Below are 20856 nucleotides of genomic sequence, written 5' to 3' on the forward strand. Positions count from 1 at the left end.
TGTAGACGGAAAAGAGGGCGACAGTTTTATGAATTAATACAAACTGTCTTCACTGTAATGTGTTTATACAAACTTCTCTGTGTCTCAAAGGAAAGTCGGGTGTCAACATCCAGCTGGACCTGGAGGCAGAGTTTCATTTCACTCACCTGATCATGACCTTCAAGGTAAGACCCTGCCACCTGATCGGCTCCATCTCCAAACAGCTGAAAGGAATCACTCTGTTCACGTCCGTGTTCTGCAGACTTTCCGTCCGGCGGCCATGCTGATCGAGCGGTCGGCCGACTTCGGGCGTACCTGGCAGATCTATCGCTACTTCTCCCACGACTGTGTCATGGACTTCCCCGGAGTCTCCCAGGGTCCTTTGCGCAACATTAACGACGTCATCTGTGAGTCGCGCTACTCGGACATCGAGCCGTCGACGGAGGGAGAGGTGAGCGACGGATTAACGCAACGATCGAGTTAAATAGGTCACGTACGATGTCGACTATCCACTATCAACATCTACACTGTGCATTATCTATAGCATCCATATAGTATAATATTTAGCCCTATTTCCCTTGTGTCAATACAAATCTACTAGATTTTAGTCTAACAACACTAGTTAGTGGAGAAGCCTGTGGATTCTTTGCAGCTACAGAGATTTACTTGTTTTAATACATCTCAAATATCAACTGAAAACGTCATCACAATATGGGTCATCTCACATAAGTTTGAATCAATCAGTCAATCAAACTTTATTTATAGAGCACTTTTCATACAAAAGATATAGCCCCACGTGCTTTACATGAAAACAAGAACAAAACAACAACAAAATAATCGACACACGTGTGTAAATACACATTCTCATGCAGATTTAAAAACACTGAGGAATTAAGAACATTACGCTATCCCACCCTCACCACTTTGAAGTCAAGGAAACACTAGAGACAAAACAAATAACTGTATAAATTATAATTATAATTTAATGTTAAAAATAAAAAAAAAAATTCAACTTAAAGCCATGCTAAAAGGTGGAAAAAAAATGATAAAAAAAATAAAATTCAGTTAATAAAAAGACTAAAAAATATACAATAAATAAAATTTACCTTAGTGCCATGCTAAAAGGTGGAAAAACATATAAAAAAAATGAATAAAAAGACTAAAAACATAAAAAACAATAATAAAAAAAGTAAAATTATGTTAAAAGTAAGACTAAAAAATATAAAATAAATAAAATTCAACTTAGTGCCGTGTTAAAAATGTGGAAAAAATATAATAAAATAAAATAAAATTAATAAAAAGACTAAAAACATTAAAATAATAATAAAAAGTAAAATTCTGTTAAAAGTCAGACTAAAAAAATATAAAAAACATAAAATTCCAAAAAATAACCAGACTAAAAAATATATTTTATATATATATATTATATATAATATATATATATATATAATTATATATATAATTATATATAATATATATATATATTATATATATAATAATATATATAATATGTGTAATATATTTTCTGTTGTAGGTCATCTACAGAGTGTTGGATCCAGCCATCAGGATCGAGGATCCGTACAGTCCCAGCATCCAGAGTACGTCCTCCTCATTAATTAACAGCTAATGACGAATGTGAACGCGTTGGTTTTCTGTGCATGTAACACATTCCTCAATTTAAAGGGTTTCTACAAAACGGGGCCTGTCGTAAAAATAAGTTTTATCACAAATATATGAGTTATAAAAGAAGCTAGACGTCAAAAATAACTTTACAATAAATGATTCCACAGTAAATGTTGTTCTTTTCTGTTGGAGTTCTCGTCACAGTTTTCGCCGTAAATCATAGGACACAATTAGTTCTTGTGATCCAGCTGTGCCCCATCGGAGGAGCTGTGGAAGCTCGTCTCTCTGGGGGTGTGAAACACGGCCCTGCTGTGTGGACGACGTGGTGAGATGTGGAAAGCAGCTGTTCTCTCCCACACAGATTCACTAGTGTCCCGGTGCTCGTGTTTGGACTGGCAGGGCATGAGAGCTTTTCCCAGAAACACTAGCTTGATTTCCAAACTAGCAGCAGGTCGTCACACTCTGTTGTTAAATATCTCTCCGTCAAACCCCTCACAGCTGAAACAATCTGTGTATAACGTCTGACGTCGCCAACAAAATTGATCAACGTGAAACTTGATTCTACATAAGTTGTGTTTTTTCATCCTGATTATCTGGAAGCGTCTCTTATTACAGGTCAGACTTTAATAACTCCACCTCTTATTCTACACATCCATGACTTTAGAAGATCTTCAGCAGAGATTAAGCTTCTATAATTACGTTATGAAGGATACACTGAATAAAAAAACTATTATAAATAAATAAAATGAATAAATACATCTTATATTTTGTTCAGAGTTAAGAACTTTTTGCTTGTTTTAAGATTTTTAATATTTTGCTTCTCTCTAGCGATGCTGTTTTTGCTGTGTATACAAAGTACCTTTTCATCTGAAGAAATATTGTACTCAGCATTTGCTAACACATGCACACCTACACCGATCTGCCACAACATTATGACCAGCGACAGGAGAAGTAAATGACATTTAAACCATCTTATGACAATTCAATGTTCTACTGGGTCACATTGATGCAGATGTTACTTAGACATGTAGCACCCACCTAGACCAGACCAGACAAGGCTCCCCCACCCCATAGCAACAACACTCATTGATGGCAGCAGCCTGAAACAGACACACAAAAACACAAAAACAAAAAAAACATGAAGAACATCACAAGGCGTTGACCTGGCCTCTAAATTCACTAGATTCCAAACAGATCAAGAATCTGCCCCCTCTCTCCAACTAACAACATCCTGTTACCGGACACCACTGGACACCCTCAGAAGGCCAATGTTCGTTCTCTGATGAGTTGTGGAATCACAACGGAGACCTACGCAATATTAGGAAGGTGGTCATAATGTTATGCCACATTGTGTGGATCATTCAGTATCTCATGCACCTACAGCATTGATGATAACGGCGATAATATGTTTTCCTTTATTGATCCTTGCATTTATCAGCCACTGTCAGTGTTTCCACGTTAGCGTTATTCAAGGGTTTTTATTTGTCATTTGCAACCGTACTCAAGCATGAGAGGGAACGGAATGATGCACTCGGGATTATTTCCCATAGTAACTATACTATATGGATGCTAATTAAAACAGTATAGTTAAATAAAGTGGAAATATAAATAAAAACAGCATGAATTTGTGCAAGGAAATTTGTGCAAAACAGCACTGGTTATGCAATTTAAGAGTTTAACAGCCTAAGTTCAACAGTCTGGTCTGATTATGCATCAGTCTCCATTTGAGCCCCTTAACACACTGAAAGCTGCAGCTTGTGGTCGAGTTGGACGACTGTTCTCCATCCTCTCAAATCCGATATGACATGATGTGAAACAGAGTCTCAGTGTTGCTGGAGGGCTCAGCTTTTGTCTGTCAGAGTCAGATTCTATTACCGTAGATAAAGTCGGCGGGGTTTGGAAGAATATAAATCCTCCCATGAAGCTCTTCTTTGTGACACCACCGCTTCAACTCCTTTAAAAATGACAGGACACTCTGGAATGTTTTTAACTGATGGTTGTGACTCTGGACTTTTCTTCTGTCTCGGGGGTGAAGGACACTATGGTCATAATCCTCCTATTGATAATGAAGGATTTATACTGTTATTACAGCGCATTCTGCCTCATTTACTAAGAATAAGTGTTTTTCAAAGTCTTAGTTTGTGTTGCTGTGAAATCATAGGCTTGTCTCCTCTGCTGCTGGCATGGGAAAGTCAACCCCGGTGAAAAAAGACCAGTTCCAGAAATTGTACGGGACAATGAAGGGAAAGGTGTGTTTGTGTGTTATCCTTGCTGGGACTTTGAGAGTTAAACCCTTTTAAAACCTGATTTTAGCATCAAGTTGACAATGAGGTTGTGGTTACGGGGCCGTGTGAGGCACTTAGTCGAGCTGGTTGGGGTTAGGGAATGCGTCGTGTCAACGGAAAGTGCTTTCAAAGATAGAAAACATGAGTTCGTCTGTGAATGTGTGTGTGTGTGTGTGTGTTGGACAGCTGGACTGTAACAGTGGAGGGTGTTCCATTCATGGCTGTCAATGCTGGCAGACTGGCAGGGGTGGAGAGGACAAGATGTACTTTCTCTTCTCTGAGTAAATAGTTGGAGAAGATAAAGAGGCAGGATGCGGGAAGAACCAAAATTTCAGCACCACATTCCATCATTGTCCATCTTTCTGGAAATGTTGTCAAAGTCATTGGGAATGGTGAACTAGGTTGCACGACTTCAAATCATGACTAGTCGCTGATGATTTAAAACCCAGTAGAAAGTAATATTTAAAAACAATTAAATCTCTATTCTTGACCTGAACACATATGCTGAGAACAGACATGTAGCTCATGAGCTACATACTGTGAGCTGCAGATATGTATAGCCTGTATAAGAACAGGCTGCAGCTCAGCACCATCAGCAGCATTTAATAGTACTCCACAGATGGGATAGTGTAGCAGGTATTTCTCTAAATCCTTATCCATATAGACCCCTTCATGGCCTACATCACTGTGACGTCACCATGTTAGCAAATGTCGTCTTGCTGTATACTTGGCTGTCAAAACCGAAAAAGTCGAAGACAACTTTGGTTGATCCCGATTAAAAGAAAAGTTTAGAATGAGACAATCATCAGCAACTCTTATCTAATACATCATCATGTTCAGGCTGGATAACGTTGTAGGTTACACTAAATTGTGACTGAAATAACGTTAAGTTAATCATTATACAGAGGATTCTTGATTCATGCTAATGCTAACTGCAAGCGAATGCAACATTAGTTGTGTGTCTCAGGGGAGTCCAAGCAGAAGTTGCATTTGCTACGTTACCCTCCTCAGTGGTTCCACTTACGGCTTGTAATATCTTTGTTGGAGAGTCTTCACTTGATAAAGACAGACCAGACTTCGTCCCCTCTGTGTCCTCCTTTGGTCAAATCGTCCATCCAGTGAGTCAGAGTCAACTTTTTAAAAAACACTCACGGTATCGGGGAGTGAGTGTATTCGTATATTCTCTAAAATATGAGCTTTTTCTCGTCCATTTTTGCTAAAACCGTCTGTTAAAATATATTAACCGCTGTTTATAAGCTACAGTGTTTGTGATATTTTGCCTCCAGCTAAGCCCCGCCCCTCAAAAAAACATCACACTGTTTACAAACTGTGAAGGGGTCTATACTACAGCTAAATGTCTAATAACTTTATCAAATAGTTGATGTGCAGCCTCCTTCTCTCTGTTACCTCAGGACGTTTGGTGAAGCTGTTCACTGACTGATGTCCAGAGGATTTGGACCGTTCCTCCATTAGCGTTAGTGGATGTCTTTAGTACTTTAGGTATATTTAAGCACTGACATGTCACGGTAGGATGGGCTTCATCTTTAGTGAAGTATTTCCACACACTTGATGAAGAGCTGCTAGTTTTTATGCAACGTCCTATTGGACTCTAGGAGGCGTCCATGTTTTTACGGTCATGTGATCAGTGACTGGTCGACATTATGTGTAATACAAATACCATCATAATTTCTCTAACAAATTTTCAGTGTAACCTTGAGGTGCCTCAGAAATGCTGAACTAATCCTCGTACTATCCCGGATCATTAACCTCTGTAATGCTTCGCCGCTCATTAAGCTCTGTCATGCTCCGCTGGTTGCTCCTCTTACTGGGGCAAAGGAGGTATTTTAAGGGTGTGTTTCTGGGGGGGGCGGGGGGGTTGATAGCAAGTTGTTTTAGTTTTCCAACTCGTGTCATCCATCAAACAAGCTGCAGACTCTCTCTGTTCCTCTAACGGTGACATCAAAGTCTCCACATGAAAGAAATTAATTCTCTTCATATCTTTTTTCCACCAGACCAGTTAAAGATCACCAACTTAAGAGTCAACTTCACCAAACTGCACACGCTCGGGGACAACCTGCTGGACCCCAGAGCTGAAATCAAAGAGAAGTATTACTACGCCATATACGAGCTCGTCGTCCGCGGCAACTGCTTTTGCTACGGCCACGCCGCCGAGTGCGCCCCCATCGAGGGCATCAGGAACGACATAGAAGGAATGGTGAGTGACGAGGATCCGCGCACAGAACTCCACATCTTTAGATTTTTCCTCCTGTAATTCACTCTCATAATTTCACAGCCTTTTTTACGCTTTGATCTCACTCTCATCTCTTTTTCCAGGTCCACGGCAGGTGTGTGTGCAACCACAACACCAAAGGGTTGAACTGCGAGCAGTGTGACGACTTCTACAACGACCTGCCCTGGAGGCCGGCCGAGGGACGCAACACCAACGCCTGCAAGAGTGAGTAGGGAGGAGGTTTGAATAACACAGAGCAGTAGTTTTAAAGTTTGGGTTTAAAACCAGAAACAAAAACATGGGGAAAAAAATATTTCGAATGAAAAGACATAGACCTTTTTGTAGTCTGAAACAGAAAAGACAAAGTTAGGGCACTTTGAAATAGTTACTTTTGTGAATTTTTTCAAATTTTTAATTTTCATGTAGAAAATTTTAGTTTATTGTCCCATTTTACTCTGAAATGAAAGAATAGACCAAATAAACAACTGCAGTTAAAATAAATTAAAAATAAAAATAAATCAATATATAACCCAAATAAGGTTTCTCACCTGATGAAGTGTTAATATTTGACTTAACCTCCTGAGACCCAAGTTTTTATTTGGTCTCCATTTTTAATTCATCCACTGTATTTGGGACTAGACGCATCTGACACGTATAAAAACTAAGCATCATCTTTGAAGGGGAAGTGGTAATGTTTAAAAAAAAAACAAACAAAAAAAAAGTCGACATATGTGGACGATGGGATTAATTCATTATTTATTTGTACTAAAGTCAGAAAGACAGAATTGTAAATAATGAAGTCCCAATGTACTCAAATGAGTACTTGCTAATTAGCGGCTTTGTAGCTCATTGCTGTTGATAAAATTTGTTAGATTTGTGCGTCATTATCAAACTCGAAATGTTGATAACCATAAATAAATACATTTTAACCTTTGCCACCACTAGATGACAGACTAAAGCGTCCACTAATGAGGACAGCGGGTTTAAATGAAGCCAAACAAGCGGCAGTAAAACCTAAAACTTAATGTCCCCATATGAGGACGCAGGGTCTCAGGAGGCAAAGTGCAACAAATCAAAAACCAAAAATCATCCCTGTTTTCCTTCACTGAAACAGGAACATCTGGAACTGACACCCCTCTCACTGGCATGGATCATTACGACAGCCCGGGGCATGTTCAGGGTTTGACACAACAATTTTTTGGTTGATTGTTGCAGAAAAAAAACTCAACAAGCTACTATCATAGATCATAAATAACCCTGACCGCCGTCTCCTCCGTGTAATAGCCAGACAATGAATCACCCGCTCTAAAAATCCACCAGTCTGTACAGCTCCTCGTCTGTGTGTGACTGACGACACTGGGCTGATTATAACTACAGCTTTTGTTTTTTTGTTTTTTTTTTGCACATGATATTTCTTTGGTTAGTGTAATTACATCTATTTATATTCAGAAGACAACGCTCAGAGGTAAATTTAGATGACATACCTTGTTTCATAAAGTCTAAAATTACATCTAAATTTGTACCAAAGTCATGTTCATAGTTTATCACTGAGACAAGTCAATGACTGCTGTTTTTAATCTACTTTTACTCATGTACTTGTTATATTGTTATATGACCCCTTTGGTTCACATTTGGGTTGTGGGATATAAATAAAGTACATTAACATTTACATTTACTTCTTCATCTTCACATACAGTAACGTCCAGTTTTATACCAAATAACGCTGTGTTTTCTTGTTTAGTTCTCTTTGTGTTTTCTTTTTTTCATATATTAAAGCCCAAAAGGTAAATTTCAACTTGTTGAAAATAAATTCTTATTTCTAATTTTTATACTTTAGGGTCTTAAACTGCACGGATCCTACACAGCATAGCAGCGAGTGACACTCTGGCATCGGCCTGTTTAACACTTTGTTTTTGTGTTTTTTTTTTTCCCAGAGTGTAACTGTAACAGCCACTCGAGCCAGTGCCACTTCGACATGGCCGTGTTTCTGGCCACGGGGAACATCAGCGGAGGAGTTTGTGACGACTGTCAACACAACACCATGGGACGCAACTGTGAGATGTGCAAACCGTTCTACTACAAAGACCCCATCAAGGACATGAGGGACCCAGGAGTCTGCATAGGTGAATATACACTCTTTTAACTGTTAGCTTAGCTTAGCATGGAAAACAGGTGTTAAAAAAGGGAAAAAATACACGTCATAACAGCTATAGAGCTCTCTATTTTACACATTATATACTACACTGTGAGGTCACAACGTTAGCTGGAGGCAAAACAGAGGGAAGCTTGAGGTGAACACTGTCACTGTCAACCGTGAAAATGTCGCCTTACTGTATTTTTGGTGCCAAAAACACGAACTTGAAGTTTTATCACATACCAGCCACTGCCAGTAGTAGACAATCAATCAAGTTAATCATTATTTAGGGGATTCTTGTTACGTGTTAATGCTAGTGCTAACCGCTAGGTAATGCAGCTTACAGAAGTTGTATTTGCTACTATATGTAATATCTTTGTTGGAGAGGCTTTACTTGATAAAGACAGACCAAACTTCGTCCCCCTGTGTCCTCCTTTGGTCAAAAGGTCCATCCAATGAGAGAGGGTGTAGGGGTCGGTGAATGCAGTCCCATCAGTCCGTTGAAATATGCTAACAAGCGTTTACAAGCTATAGTGTTTGAGATGTTTTGCCTCCAGTTAAGCCCCGCCCCTCAAAAAACATTGCATTGTTTACAAGCCCTGAAGGGATCTATACATTGTTTGTTTGATCTGCACTAATGCCAAAGTGTAAAAATGGTTTAAAATTTTACATTATTGTTAAATTCTGATTGATAATATTTTCTCTGAAAATCATGCTTTTAGTCAAACTGTCACCTATTAGAAAGAGTTTCACTGGTAATTCACACAGTAAATGTTCAAAAGTAATTGGATTTCAGCTGTGGGATTAGATCCAATCCCAGAAATTGGTCATTCAAAATAAAAATAACAATAAAAAAGTGATTCTAAAATTGGAATACACTGTGAAATCCAGACTTGGTTGGATGCTTGTAATACAGATAGTCATGATGCCCCTGATCACAGCAGAAAGTTCCTCTCATAGTGGAATCCAAGAGCAAAATTAGGACATTTAACATTATGTTTTCACTGTATTAAACCTAAACCACACGGATTGGTCTAAAATACGTAAGTTTTGAGTGTGTGTGTGTGTTTACAGCTGCATTAAATCTTTCCTGCTGCTCGTCCCACAGCTTGTGACTGTGACCCGGACGGTTCGCTGAACGGGGGGATGTGCGACAGCCACACGGAGCCTTCGCTCGGCATGGTGGGAGGTCAGTGCCGTTGCAAGGATAACGTGGAGGGGCCGCGCTGCGACAAGTGTAAAACCGGCTTCTTCGGCCTGAGCGCGGACAACCCTCAGGGCTGCCAACGTGAGTTCAGTCTCTGCTATAAATCACACAAGGCCTCGCTCTGTGCAGGATTTCCTCCTGAAAAATTTAAAAAAGAAAATAAAAAAATACAGAAAAGTCACTAACCAGCCATCCTGACCCTGTGGCCTGCAGCCTGCCGGTGTGACCACAGAGGAACCGTCTCCGGTAGCTCCCAGTGTGATCCGGTCAGCGGAGACTGTTTCTGCAAGCGGCTCGTCACTGGACGCAGCTGTGACCAGTGTTTGGTAAGACGTCACAAAGACACCTTTTAGGGCCCTGCCTCAAAATGGAAAACGTCAGACACCTTTCACTGTCTCTTTCTCTGTCTTTACTCTCTGATCCTGACAACAACATCGTCCTGTTGGTGATAATGTTTCAGTGGACTGAATAGGGACGTCCTGATTGGGCCTTTTATTCTTCTAGTGCTGAGTAATTACATTTCCTCCTGGAGATTCATACAGTCTTTTCTTCTCTTCCTTGTATTCCACTACTCTAGTAGTATAGTATAGAACTAGTAGTATAGAATACTACTAGAGTAGGGTTTAAAGTATTCCGGCATCGTACTGGATCTCCTAAATGTGTGCGTTTGAAAAAAAGATCGACATTTAGAAAAAAAATAATTGTATATGTAGGCTAGGTTCCAGCAGTCAATTAAGTTCATCTGCCAATGGAATGAGAGTAACACAGCTTCACCTCCAAACTAACATCACCAGCCAATCAGAAGTAGGGTGTGTCTTTGAAAACATGATTGGGAACCAGCTGCAGCTGATGCTGCATTCAAGACAGTTTGGGAAACAATGAGCTCAGAAAATTACTGCTTCCAAAATGAAAATAAATAGCTGCAGCACATATTTTAACGTTCAATATACCAAACTTATTTTTTCTCCCCTGAGTTAACCTGTAATATGAACGCTTTGTTGTTGGGAGTCTGAATTTTCCTAGTTTTTGTGAACGCCCCATCCATGTACATCATCATCCATGTAAGTTAGGATGTAAATTTTTCAATTTAGAGTGAGTAAAGAATATGATCTACAGCTTACTGCTGCACTGTCAGAGTTTACAAATTGTTTTTAAGTATAAATTGAAACTGAATTAAATGGTTAAATCGCTAATTAATTATTAATTACCTTGATGAGCAAGTGTTTCCATGCTTCCTTACTTTTATATCAATACGTCTGAAAAACCAATTCATGAGAGGCTGAATATTATATATAATATATATTTATATACATATTTTAAGTGGTTTTTCAGGAGGTTTCCATTACCACTGTTTTATTTCAATATTTGGGTTTTGCACATTTCTCGTGGTAATGGAAACGCAGCAGGTGTCTCCACGTTTAGTCACATGATTTTGGTTCTTCTTCTTCTTCTTCTTCTTAGATCTTTGGTAGTTTTGACTCTAGTCAACTGCCACTAAACATTTAGATTATTTGATGGTTTGGCTAAAACCCATTCATCTTAAAAATGCTTGGATCTGGACGTCCCTAGATATATTTTCACTGTTTACATTTTTTGTCTCTTCTTTTTTCAGACTTTAATTTTGGCCAGAAAGTCGCCCTGTTTGCTGTCTTTAAACCACCTCTTTGCCTCTTTATCATCCTTAATTTTGCATCATTTGATCGTATTATCTTCCCTTTTCACTTCTCCCTCTCTGTCCACCAGCCCGAGCTGTGAGGTGTTGATCAGCTTCCTGTTCTGATTCAACCTACCCCTCCGGGAATAGCATGGGCAGGAATGTGAGCCCCTGCCTGGGTCGCGTGTCTAAATTTAGCCCAGGGATTTGAGGCTTGTCCGGTTGGTGTGTGTTACAGCAGGCCTAAAATGGTCAGGACCAGGATCTGGTCCAAAAGTGGATCACGTTGTCTGATAAAACTCTGTGAAGCCTCATTTTAGAAACAATAATATTAACATATATCAGTATATATATAGATATATGCATTTAGAAAACCTTACTAAATTATACACTTAATTATTACTTGGCAGAATGATCGTCAGTGGCAACTGTTAATCATCAAAATGTCACAACTTGGTCAACATGCATCAGTGTTGTATTAACTACCTAAATTGTCAGAAAAGAAAAAGGAGTCTAGTATTTTAGTGTTTTACTTTGGCCCATCCACTAACATGGAGGAGGCGGAGCTTATGACCTGTACTGCAGCCTCCAGACACCAGGGGGAGCTGTACTTACTGTGGCTTAACTTTTGTGGAGCTGTCATGGCGCCCACTCTTTATCATGGTAATGGAAATGCAGCAGGTGTCTCCACTATCTATCTATCTATCTATCTATCTATCTATCTATCTATCTATCTATCTATCTATCTATAATCGACAAAAAAAAAGTTGTTCCAAATAGTTTCTTCACATTATTTAAAAGAAATATTTGGGTGTCATGTGCTTATGTTAAAATTAAGTTGTCCCAATTAGATGTTTTCATTAATAATAACAACAATTAGCGTAGTTGAGTTTTTGATCATGCAGTAAAGACAAGGGAGCATCTATCCTGAACAACACTGATATAAAGCACATTTCATTGATGAATAATTCTGCTGGTGCATCTGGGTCAGAACATTCTCAATTGTGCAGTGACCGACAGTGGACCAGGATAAGTTGTCCATCTGGACTGATTCATAATTAAAAACGCTGTTGATTATAGATGGACACATAATTCCAGTAATTGCTGGTTAAAAGTGATTTCATGAGAAGTTGTCAGAACTCAAAAAGACTAATGGAACAATTTCCTTGGTTGAGCCAAAAGATTTCTTCTGAGAGTGAACAGAGACTTAGGGAATTAAAATACTGAGTCACCAGGTCAGTTTAATAAAGTTACCTGAACTGAGTTGTTTTATTTTAAAGTGCTTAATTAACTCAAACTGTTCCATTATGAGTAGTGACCTGGTTAACGGGAAAACACAAATTTAGCAAAGGACAAACACGTCAGACAAAACATGAAGATAAAAATGAGGACGCTGACGACGTCCATTCATTCATTCATGTCAGTTATTTCTGACAAAGAAGAAATTCAATGCTGAATGTTCCTGCGTGAGATCAGAGACGTGGGCACAGTTTGTATGACTCACTCAAAGTGCCTCAGTCTATAGTAGAGACGCAGCTGTTGGACTGTGTCTGTCCTATTCTGAGTCCGTCCGTCCGTCCGTCCGTCATCTGTCCCTCTGTCTGTTCTTCTGTGTTTGCAGCCGGAGCACTGGGCCCTGAGCTACGACGTGAACGGCTGCAGAGGCTGTGAGTGTGATATCGGAGGAGCTCTGGACAACCAGTGAGTCATGAACTGAGTCTGTTTCCAGTCAGTCGGCTTTATTTAGCTCAGAGGCCCCTTTCAGAGACACGCCATCCACAGACGGACTCCTGTCCCTGAGACATCCGTGTTCATTCTTCTATTAAATCCTTTTCTTATCGTAGTTGTGTTCTTCTAGATCATGTGTGAGTTAATGTCGCACCTCGGCTCCTGTGTTCTCTACTCCAGAAATGTTCTGGTCGTCCGACGCCACAAACTCCATCTCTGAGATATTTCTCTCTTTGACGCTGCCTCAAAGAAACTTCAATCTCCTTTTGAAACGCAGCGTTTGGGGATTGGGTGCCTGAGCGTACATTCACATTGCATAACTTTCAAATTGAATACAAATTTAATATTTCTAATATAACATTTCTAACTATCGTCAGGGTGGAGATCAATAAATAATAAGTGTGTGAAGGAAAGATTCAGAAGGTCTCTCTTTCCTGCTGCTGTTCGGCTCCATAATCTACATTCGTAATGTGTGCAATACTATTACACCTCAAGGTTCAATACTTTTCCTATTCAATATGTTCTGTGTACAGCAGTGTGCAATATCCGACAGTCACCATCTGTGCAACTCAGCACCTTTTCTATATATGCAAATACTTGTATTTTATATTCTATTTATTTATCTTTTATACAGTCCGCTCTTTATTCTTGTTATTTTTCTGCCCCTTTGTTTGTCGTTGCAAACTGCAGTTTCCCCATTGCAGGACAAACAAATGTTTTCTAATTCTAATTCTAACTGCACCCCAGATGTAGATCTGGAGACGCATTAGGAAATACATGTACTTAATGTGAGTAGGGATGGATACTGTTAAGGTTTTATTCGATACCGGTACCAAACTGGTACTTTTCAAATGGTGCCGGTGCTTAAAGTTTGTTTAAAAACTGTGCCTTTTTATTTTTAAGGCATTTTGTGACATGCAAGTTGAACAGAACATTAATTTAAATAGAAATAAATGAACCAATATAAAATAAAATTCACAACAAACTGTTGTAATTATCCTAATAAAAACAGTGGCCTGGGGTCTGAGAGGTTATCAAAGACGATGCATTTGTTGCTGAGTCTGCATCTTTTTAGGTGAAGTACAACCAAACTTTTGACTCTTTTACCTTAACCTGGATTAGCACTGAATGCATCTGCAGCGTGCAATTAAAAATCCAGAGGCACTAAAATCTGCGTTGGTTTTTTGGTCTGGTTGCTGCAGTAAGAGTCAGCACTGGTGCTGTTATGGTACCGAGTATCATACCCGTCCCCTAATGAAAGGTCTGAAAGTGCCACGTCTGAAACAAGTGCTAAATATTAACAAAAATGAAAATCTATAACAAACCTCTGTGTTTAACCGTAGCTGCTCCGTGGAGAACGGTCAGTGTCGCTGCCGCGGCCACATGACAGGACGCCAGTGCACACAGGTGGAGTCTGGGTATTTCTTCATAGCTCTGGATCACTTCCTTTACGAGGCTGAGTCGGCCCAAATGGGACAGGTGAGTCTGAACCTTATTCTCTGACACAGATTTGCCGTTTAACGTGGAGAAGTGGATAAATATGTGAATATGTCCTCAGGGCTGCACAGTGGAGATCAGAGAGCATCAGCCCGGTCGCTCCGCCACCTGGACCGGAGCCGGGTTTGCTCGGGTCCCTGAAGGCGGCACGCTGGAGTTCCAGATCACCAACGTACCGTACTCCATGGAGTACGACCTGCTAGTCCGCTACGAGTCACAGGTCTGTTAGTTATTTATCATCGTAACCCTCACATCGATTTTAAAATTGATACGTTGTTACTATTAAGGGGCAAAGGTTTTTTTACAAAATCTTTTAATCCACTTCAGTACTAATCACAAATACCAAACATTTGATTAATTTCTGACTTTTAACCCTTTATATGACAGCGTTTGTGATGGCATCAATTTTTTTTAAATTATTATTATTATTATTATTATTATTATTATTTGATTTAATTTAATTTATTTTCTTTTTTTTTGTATTGTGTGATTTACAAAATGTGTTACATTGCACCATTAAAAAAACAAAAAACAAAACAAAAACTTAAATATTTTCAGTAATATGAATGAAAAGTGCTACTAATCATTGATTTGTCCAAGTCTCTAATAATTCCCCCAAGAATAATCCACTTTGCATTTAGATTAATGAAAATATTTCAAAGTTTATGGTATTTTTTGTCATTACAAACACTGGAATATAAAGAGTTAAAAGTAAGTTAATCAAGTGTTTGGTATTTGTGATTAGTACTGAAGTGGATTAAAATATTTATGTAAAAAAAATAAAGTAGAAAAAATTATTAACACATGCTATTTTTAGGGCGTTTTTGAAGAGGACACTTTTGTCCCTTAATGGTAACAACATAATAATTTAGGTAACACAGAGTAAAAATGGAGCATTATGGGATTTGAAATATCTGAATTTGCTTAAAGATGCAAACCTTTGCCAAACATTACAGCAAAAGCATAACCACCACTAAGTTATCAAAATAAATAAAATGGTACAGTGTTAAACTACGCACTGGTTCTCTGTAGATGCCCCGTGACTGGGAGGAAGTGCGTATAACCGTGATCCGTCCGGGGCCGATTCCGACCAGCAGCCCCTGTGGAAACACCATCCCAGATGACGACAGAATCACCGTGTCTCTACCAGCCGGATCCAGGTCTGCGACTCCATCACACACTCTCTCATATACATGTATGTCTTCTATCCTGACTGTGTGTGAACTGACTGTGTGCGCCGCAGGTTTGTGGTTCCTCCTCAGCTCGTGTGTCTGGAAAGAGGCGTCACTTACACCGTCCGCTTCGAGTTCAGACGCTACCAGGACGGCAACAGTATCCTCAACGGGGCGGCCAACGCTATCCTCCTCGTGGACTCTGTGAGATGATTTAAATAATGATTAAAATAAATTTTATTCCACATACTAACACAGGGTTAAGGTGTCAAACTGACCTTTAACCTCCTGAGACCCAAGATTTAGTTTTGTGATGCATTTTTAATTTCTCCAAGGTATTTGGAATTATTAGGACCTAAGAAGAATAAAAACTAAGCATCGTCTTTGAACAGGAAGTAGTTTTTGGAAAAAAAAAAAATGTCCTCATATGTGGACGTGGGGATTTTTTCATTATATATTATAACATAAGAAAGTCACCAATGTGTAAGAACATATATCATGAATGTCCTCAAATGAGAACTTGACGCTGTCGCTTGTTACTGTTGAGAGAATATAAATTTGTGCATCATATCAAACGAAAAGTTAATAAGTGTAAATTGACAAGTTACAACCGTAAAATTTGATGATTTTTTTTTTTTTGGCCCATTTTTGTCCCTGCAGAATAATTTTACTGAGATTAACGCTGTCATGTTTTTACACCGGCTAGTGAATTGACCCTTTTCTACCACTAGATGGCAGACTAAACAGGTTTAAATGAAGCACTAAACTGACACAAACCTACAACTTAATGTAGCATTAACTTAACAAACTAAAAAAAGAAGATACCAAAGCGCTTATCTTAGAAAACAGTACAAAAAGCCTTTAATGAATTACAAGAAAAACACCTGAAGCGTTTCCGCTCAGGTTCTTCGTCAGGAACGAAGTACTTTTTTCTAAGACGAGTGTTTTGGTATCTTGTTGTTTTTTTATTTAATCAACAACCTGAATGTTTTTTAAGGAAACTACGTGCGGTTTCAGCACGTTGCTGCCATCTGCTGTTCAGTTCCTGGTCTCGGTGACTAAAACAGTGTCAAAAATCAGGAACAGGTGCCATTTTTTATCAAAAAATAACCATTAATATTTTCTATGTGATATTCATACTTTGCAGTTTCATCCCAGGTTGCACCCTCTGATGGTCTGGTTCTGGCCCGGGGGCCGTGTGTTTGACACCCCTGCTCTAACATGTCACCTTTGACTAAATCGACAAAAAGTGGTTGAATAAAATTGTAGAATAATTGAGGTGCAGCAGGAAAGACTCGTCCTCTATCTGAGTCAAACGGGTGGTCAAGAAAACAACATGACCACATCCTGGCCAAGACATTTTAAAGGAAAAGTTATTATTCCAGATCTTTTATCCTCTCTGCTAGTAGACTTTTAAATCTAAATCCGTCCATGTGGGAATGAACCACTGATTTCTTATATAAGTACATTTAATAGTACCTGGCTTATTGTTGTCACACAGACAAATAAAGCTGTATTGAATTGAATTGAATTGAATTGAAATATCAATCCTTCCTCCTCCAGATTGCACTGATGCCGCGCTACTCCTCCATGGAGATGTTCAACGCTGGGGACGTGGCCTCCAACACCCGGAGGCAGAGCTACGAGCGTTACCGCTGCCACGAGGGGGCGAAGAGCGTGACCCGGCCAGCGATGAGCGACACCTGCGCCAAGATGATCACCAGCATGTCGGCCGTGATAAACGACGGGGCTCTGCGTGAGTGCAAAGGGCTGTGGTGCTGGGAGTTACAAAAGTAATGCGATTACTGCAACGAGGCATTACAATAAAATAATTGTAATGTTTTACTCAAGGTGCAAATGTCACTAAAGGATTTTAAATCCGAAATTAAGTAAACTAATTACGTTGTGTGCTTTTATACAAATTTGAGATTAGCAGAGGAGAAAGAAAATCTGAGCAAATGTTACATTGAGAGGTCGACGCATGCTCATTATTTTCAGTTCATCAGAGAAAAGGACACGAAGAACGTCAGTTTAGTTCATGTTGAAACCAAAAGTCTCTGCACCTTGTTTTTATTGTTGCTTCTCTTTCTTTATGTTAAAGGGCTATGGATGGATATCAGCATCTTTGCTATAATCCTGCATGTTTGTTCATTGACATGCATTGTTCGTTTCAAATAAATAAAAATACAAATACTATATAAGCTTGACCTTCGGTATTAGAAGATGTCGACTTAAATGGGTTGAATACCTTTTAAATTAAGTTAAATCTTCCTAAAGGTTTATTGGTGTAAAAGGACAGACAGTAAAATTATCCTTTAAACCGTTACAGCAGCTATAGATTTCCATTTTGTTTCTACTCTAACTCTGTTCTGTATTAATGTTTAACAGAGCTTCCTCCAGGCTCCTCAGTCAAGCTGCTTCTCGCGCCGCTAGAGCAAAGATTTACTCCTTTAACGTCCAATGAGCCGTGGGAATCAGACTGTAAACTGTGCATCAACCTGGGATTCTTTGTTTGACACCACAGCACCGAGACTTTCCCGTGTGTCACGTCTTGTCTCTCTTGTCTCCGTCCTCTAGCTTGTAACTGTGACCCTCAGGGGTCCATCAGCTCGGTGTGCGACGTCCGCGGGGGCCAGTGTCGCTGCAGGCCCAACGTGATCGGGAGACGCTGTGACAAATGTTCTCCGGGGACTTACGGCTTTGGACCCTCGGGCTGCGTAGGTGAGAGACTTCTTACACCCATCAGCCACAACATTATGACCACTGACAGGAGAAGTGAATAACTGTTTTATGGCGATATAATGTTCTGATGGTGGGAAACTTTTGCACCTGGGAATCATTCATGTGGATGTTACTTAGATATATACCACCAACCTAGACCAGACCAGACACACCCACCCCATAGCAATGACACACACACACAAAAACACTGTAGGAACAACTAAAAAAAAACAGGAGGAACAGCACAAGGTGATGACCTGGCGTCCAAATTCATTAGATCTCAAACTGATCAAGTATCTGTAGGATGATCCACAGAGGCCCCTCCCCTCAACTCATAGGACCCAAAGACCATAGATATGCACTGATATGTTTTTATTAACAGATGCTCAAATAACAATGAAAATAATACCAAAAGGAAAAAAAAAAAAGCCAAAATGCAGGTTTACACCTGTGCAAAATTTAAAGATATCTACAAACATATATCAAGGTAAGTAAGTGCAATAAAACAGTGGGAAAATCAGAGAATAAAGATAAAAGACACCAAATACATAAATATAAATACATGATAAATAATAAATGAAATAAAAAAAAAAAAGGACTCACACACACACTAACTTAAACGTCACTTAAATAAGAATACAACTAAGATATTGCCAGTACTAAACTTTAAGGACAAATAGATCAGAAATAGTTGGAACAGAGCAACAATTACCCCACGCCCTCCTCCTCACTCGTCCCCTTCTCATCTTTCCTTCCTCCTCTTCCTGCAGCCTGCGGTTGCAGCCTGGAAGGCTCCGTGACTCGGCTGTGCGACAAGTTCACCGGTCAGTGCCAGTGCCGCCCGGGAGCGTTCGGCCAGCGCTGCGACGGCTGCCAGGCGGGTCACTGGGGCTTCCCCAGCTGCCGACCGTGCCAGTGCAACGGGCACGCGGACCAGTGCGACCAGAGGACCGGAGCCTGCATCGGCTGCAGGGACAACACTGGAGGAGACAAGTGTGACAGGTGATCTTTTTACGCCATGAGGCTCAGGCTCAAGTTTCAACATAAACTGCTTTTATTCTGTCACAAATAACTAAACAAATAAATGAATCAGAGTCCTCCATGTGTTGTTTACCCCTTTTCGCAGGTGCGCCAATGGTTACTATGGTAACCCCGTTTTGGGAATAGCGTCCGGGGGTCACTGTCGTCCCTGCCCCTGCCCGGACGGGCCCAACAGCGGGCGCCACTTTGCTGCGTCTTGTTACCAGGACAACCGCAACAGACAAATCATCTGCAACTGTAACCAGGGTTACACAGGTAAAACACCAAGAAAGACTTCCTGTTCCACCTGTGTGTTAGAGAGAGTCTGGCCAACTCAAATCATGGGCGCCATGTTTGCTACATCAGAGGGAAGATTCTACAGTGTAACCCTATGGGGCGGATGTGCTACGTTGACCTAAATGTCTTATTTTCACCATTAACGGGCCTATAAATGTTATTACCAACGTTTCTCAGTATGTAAAAGGCCCTAACTTAAATGTCCCAGCGTCTAATTCCTTTAAATATCTTAAATTAGCCTGTAAAATGCTTTGTAGCCCAATCACCCCATCAGTCATGGAGCTGTGTTTACTAGTCTGGCTGTTATTTAGCAGGCTAGCCACATTAGCACGCTAGCCACAAAAACTTAATAGTAACCGAGGCAACGTTTAAATTAAATGTGTCTATCTACATGGACATAAATTACATACACGCATGGGTTTCACAGTATATATGACAGTAACTTAGCTGCTATTTTCTAAGCCTTTAGTCTCGATAATTAGCTAGCATAAGACTAGCATAAGGCTAGGTTAACTGTCATTCATTTGTAAAGCAGGTTTTGGGTGTTTTTGAGATCAAGATTCATATTAATGATGGTGTGATTTTATTTTTCCTATATAAAATCTTAACAAACCTCAAAGAGAGACATTGGCATTTACCTCACAAACTAGGGAGACATCCAGTTCTTCCTTTTAATCTTCTGCTCCCATAACTTTCTCTGTTTTTGTTCACTGGTGAAACGGTGGAGTTTCCCCCATGTTTTCCTGATCCTGTGCTGGAGCCGTAGGCCGAGCACTGTGGCATATTTTAACTTTAAATCCAACTTTATTCTCAGTTGTTGCCACTTCTCTTTGGATGAATATTGGTTAGATGTATCCAACATGGCGCCCGTGAAACATGTGACCAGCTCAGAACCAATCAGCATAGAGGGATAGTTTCAAGGTCCATTCCCTTAAATGCCACCACAAAACCTGCTAAATAGTCTTAATTAGGTGATTTTCTCCTTCAGAACTGTTTTAAAAAAATAACTAAAGGTGAGAGTGATGTTTCTCAGTGGGCTCTAGTGACTGGTAACCTGTGTCATTTCCTCCCTTCCTTTTATTACTGGCATAGGAATTGTTAAACGCTCCGGGGCGACCATTTTTAAGCGTGAGTAGCAATGGTTGACCCCTCCCATATCCCTCCCCTCATCCCTTTTCCACCCTCCCACCGGTTCATCCCTCCCTCCACTCTACCAGTCCTCCCTGCTGCATGGCTTCAGCACCCCCCCCCTCCCCATTAGCGGTGCTGTGCCACAGTGCACTCCTGTGTGACACCTGGCTGAAATCCT

General features: G+C 40.0%; 1 protein-coding gene across 2 annotated transcripts in view; it reads left to right on the forward strand.

Annotated features, from left to right (window-relative positions):
• Positions 1 to 20856, forward strand: part of lamb2 (laminin, beta 2 (laminin S)) — a 58816-nt gene that overhangs the window by 23565 nt on the left and 14395 nt on the right. Inside the window, exons 5-22 of one of the 2 annotated variants that reach the window (XM_047603357.1) lie at positions 91 to 164; positions 242 to 430; positions 1514 to 1577; positions 5900 to 6102; positions 6222 to 6342; positions 8052 to 8240; positions 9360 to 9539; positions 9672 to 9784; positions 12734 to 12813; positions 14184 to 14319; positions 14399 to 14557; positions 15370 to 15497; positions 15581 to 15713; positions 17073 to 17265; positions 18087 to 18230; positions 19001 to 19232; positions 19357 to 19526; positions 20640 to 20675. In XM_047603357.1, the coding sequence (XP_047459313.1) occupies positions 91 to 164; positions 242 to 430; positions 1514 to 1577; positions 5900 to 6102; positions 6222 to 6342; positions 8052 to 8240; positions 9360 to 9539; positions 9672 to 9784; positions 12734 to 12813; positions 14184 to 14319; positions 14399 to 14557; positions 15370 to 15497; positions 15581 to 15713; positions 17073 to 17265; positions 18087 to 18230; positions 19001 to 19232; positions 19357 to 19526; positions 20640 to 20675 (2544 nt within the window). The remainder of the gene's footprint in view (positions 1 to 90; positions 165 to 241; positions 431 to 1513; positions 1578 to 5899; positions 6103 to 6221; positions 6343 to 8051; positions 8241 to 9359; positions 9540 to 9671; positions 9785 to 12733; positions 12814 to 14183; positions 14320 to 14398; positions 14558 to 15369; positions 15498 to 15580; positions 15714 to 17072; positions 17266 to 18086; positions 18231 to 19000; positions 19233 to 19356; positions 19527 to 20639; positions 20676 to 20856) is intronic. The other variant, XM_047603367.1, reaches the window with a different exon arrangement.

This window comes from Mugil cephalus, chromosome 1 (genome assembly GCF_022458985.1).
Source record: "Mugil cephalus isolate CIBA_MC_2020 chromosome 1, CIBA_Mcephalus_1.1, whole genome shotgun sequence".
NCBI classification, from domain to species: Eukaryota; Metazoa; Chordata; class Actinopteri; order Mugiliformes; family Mugilidae; genus Mugil; species Mugil cephalus.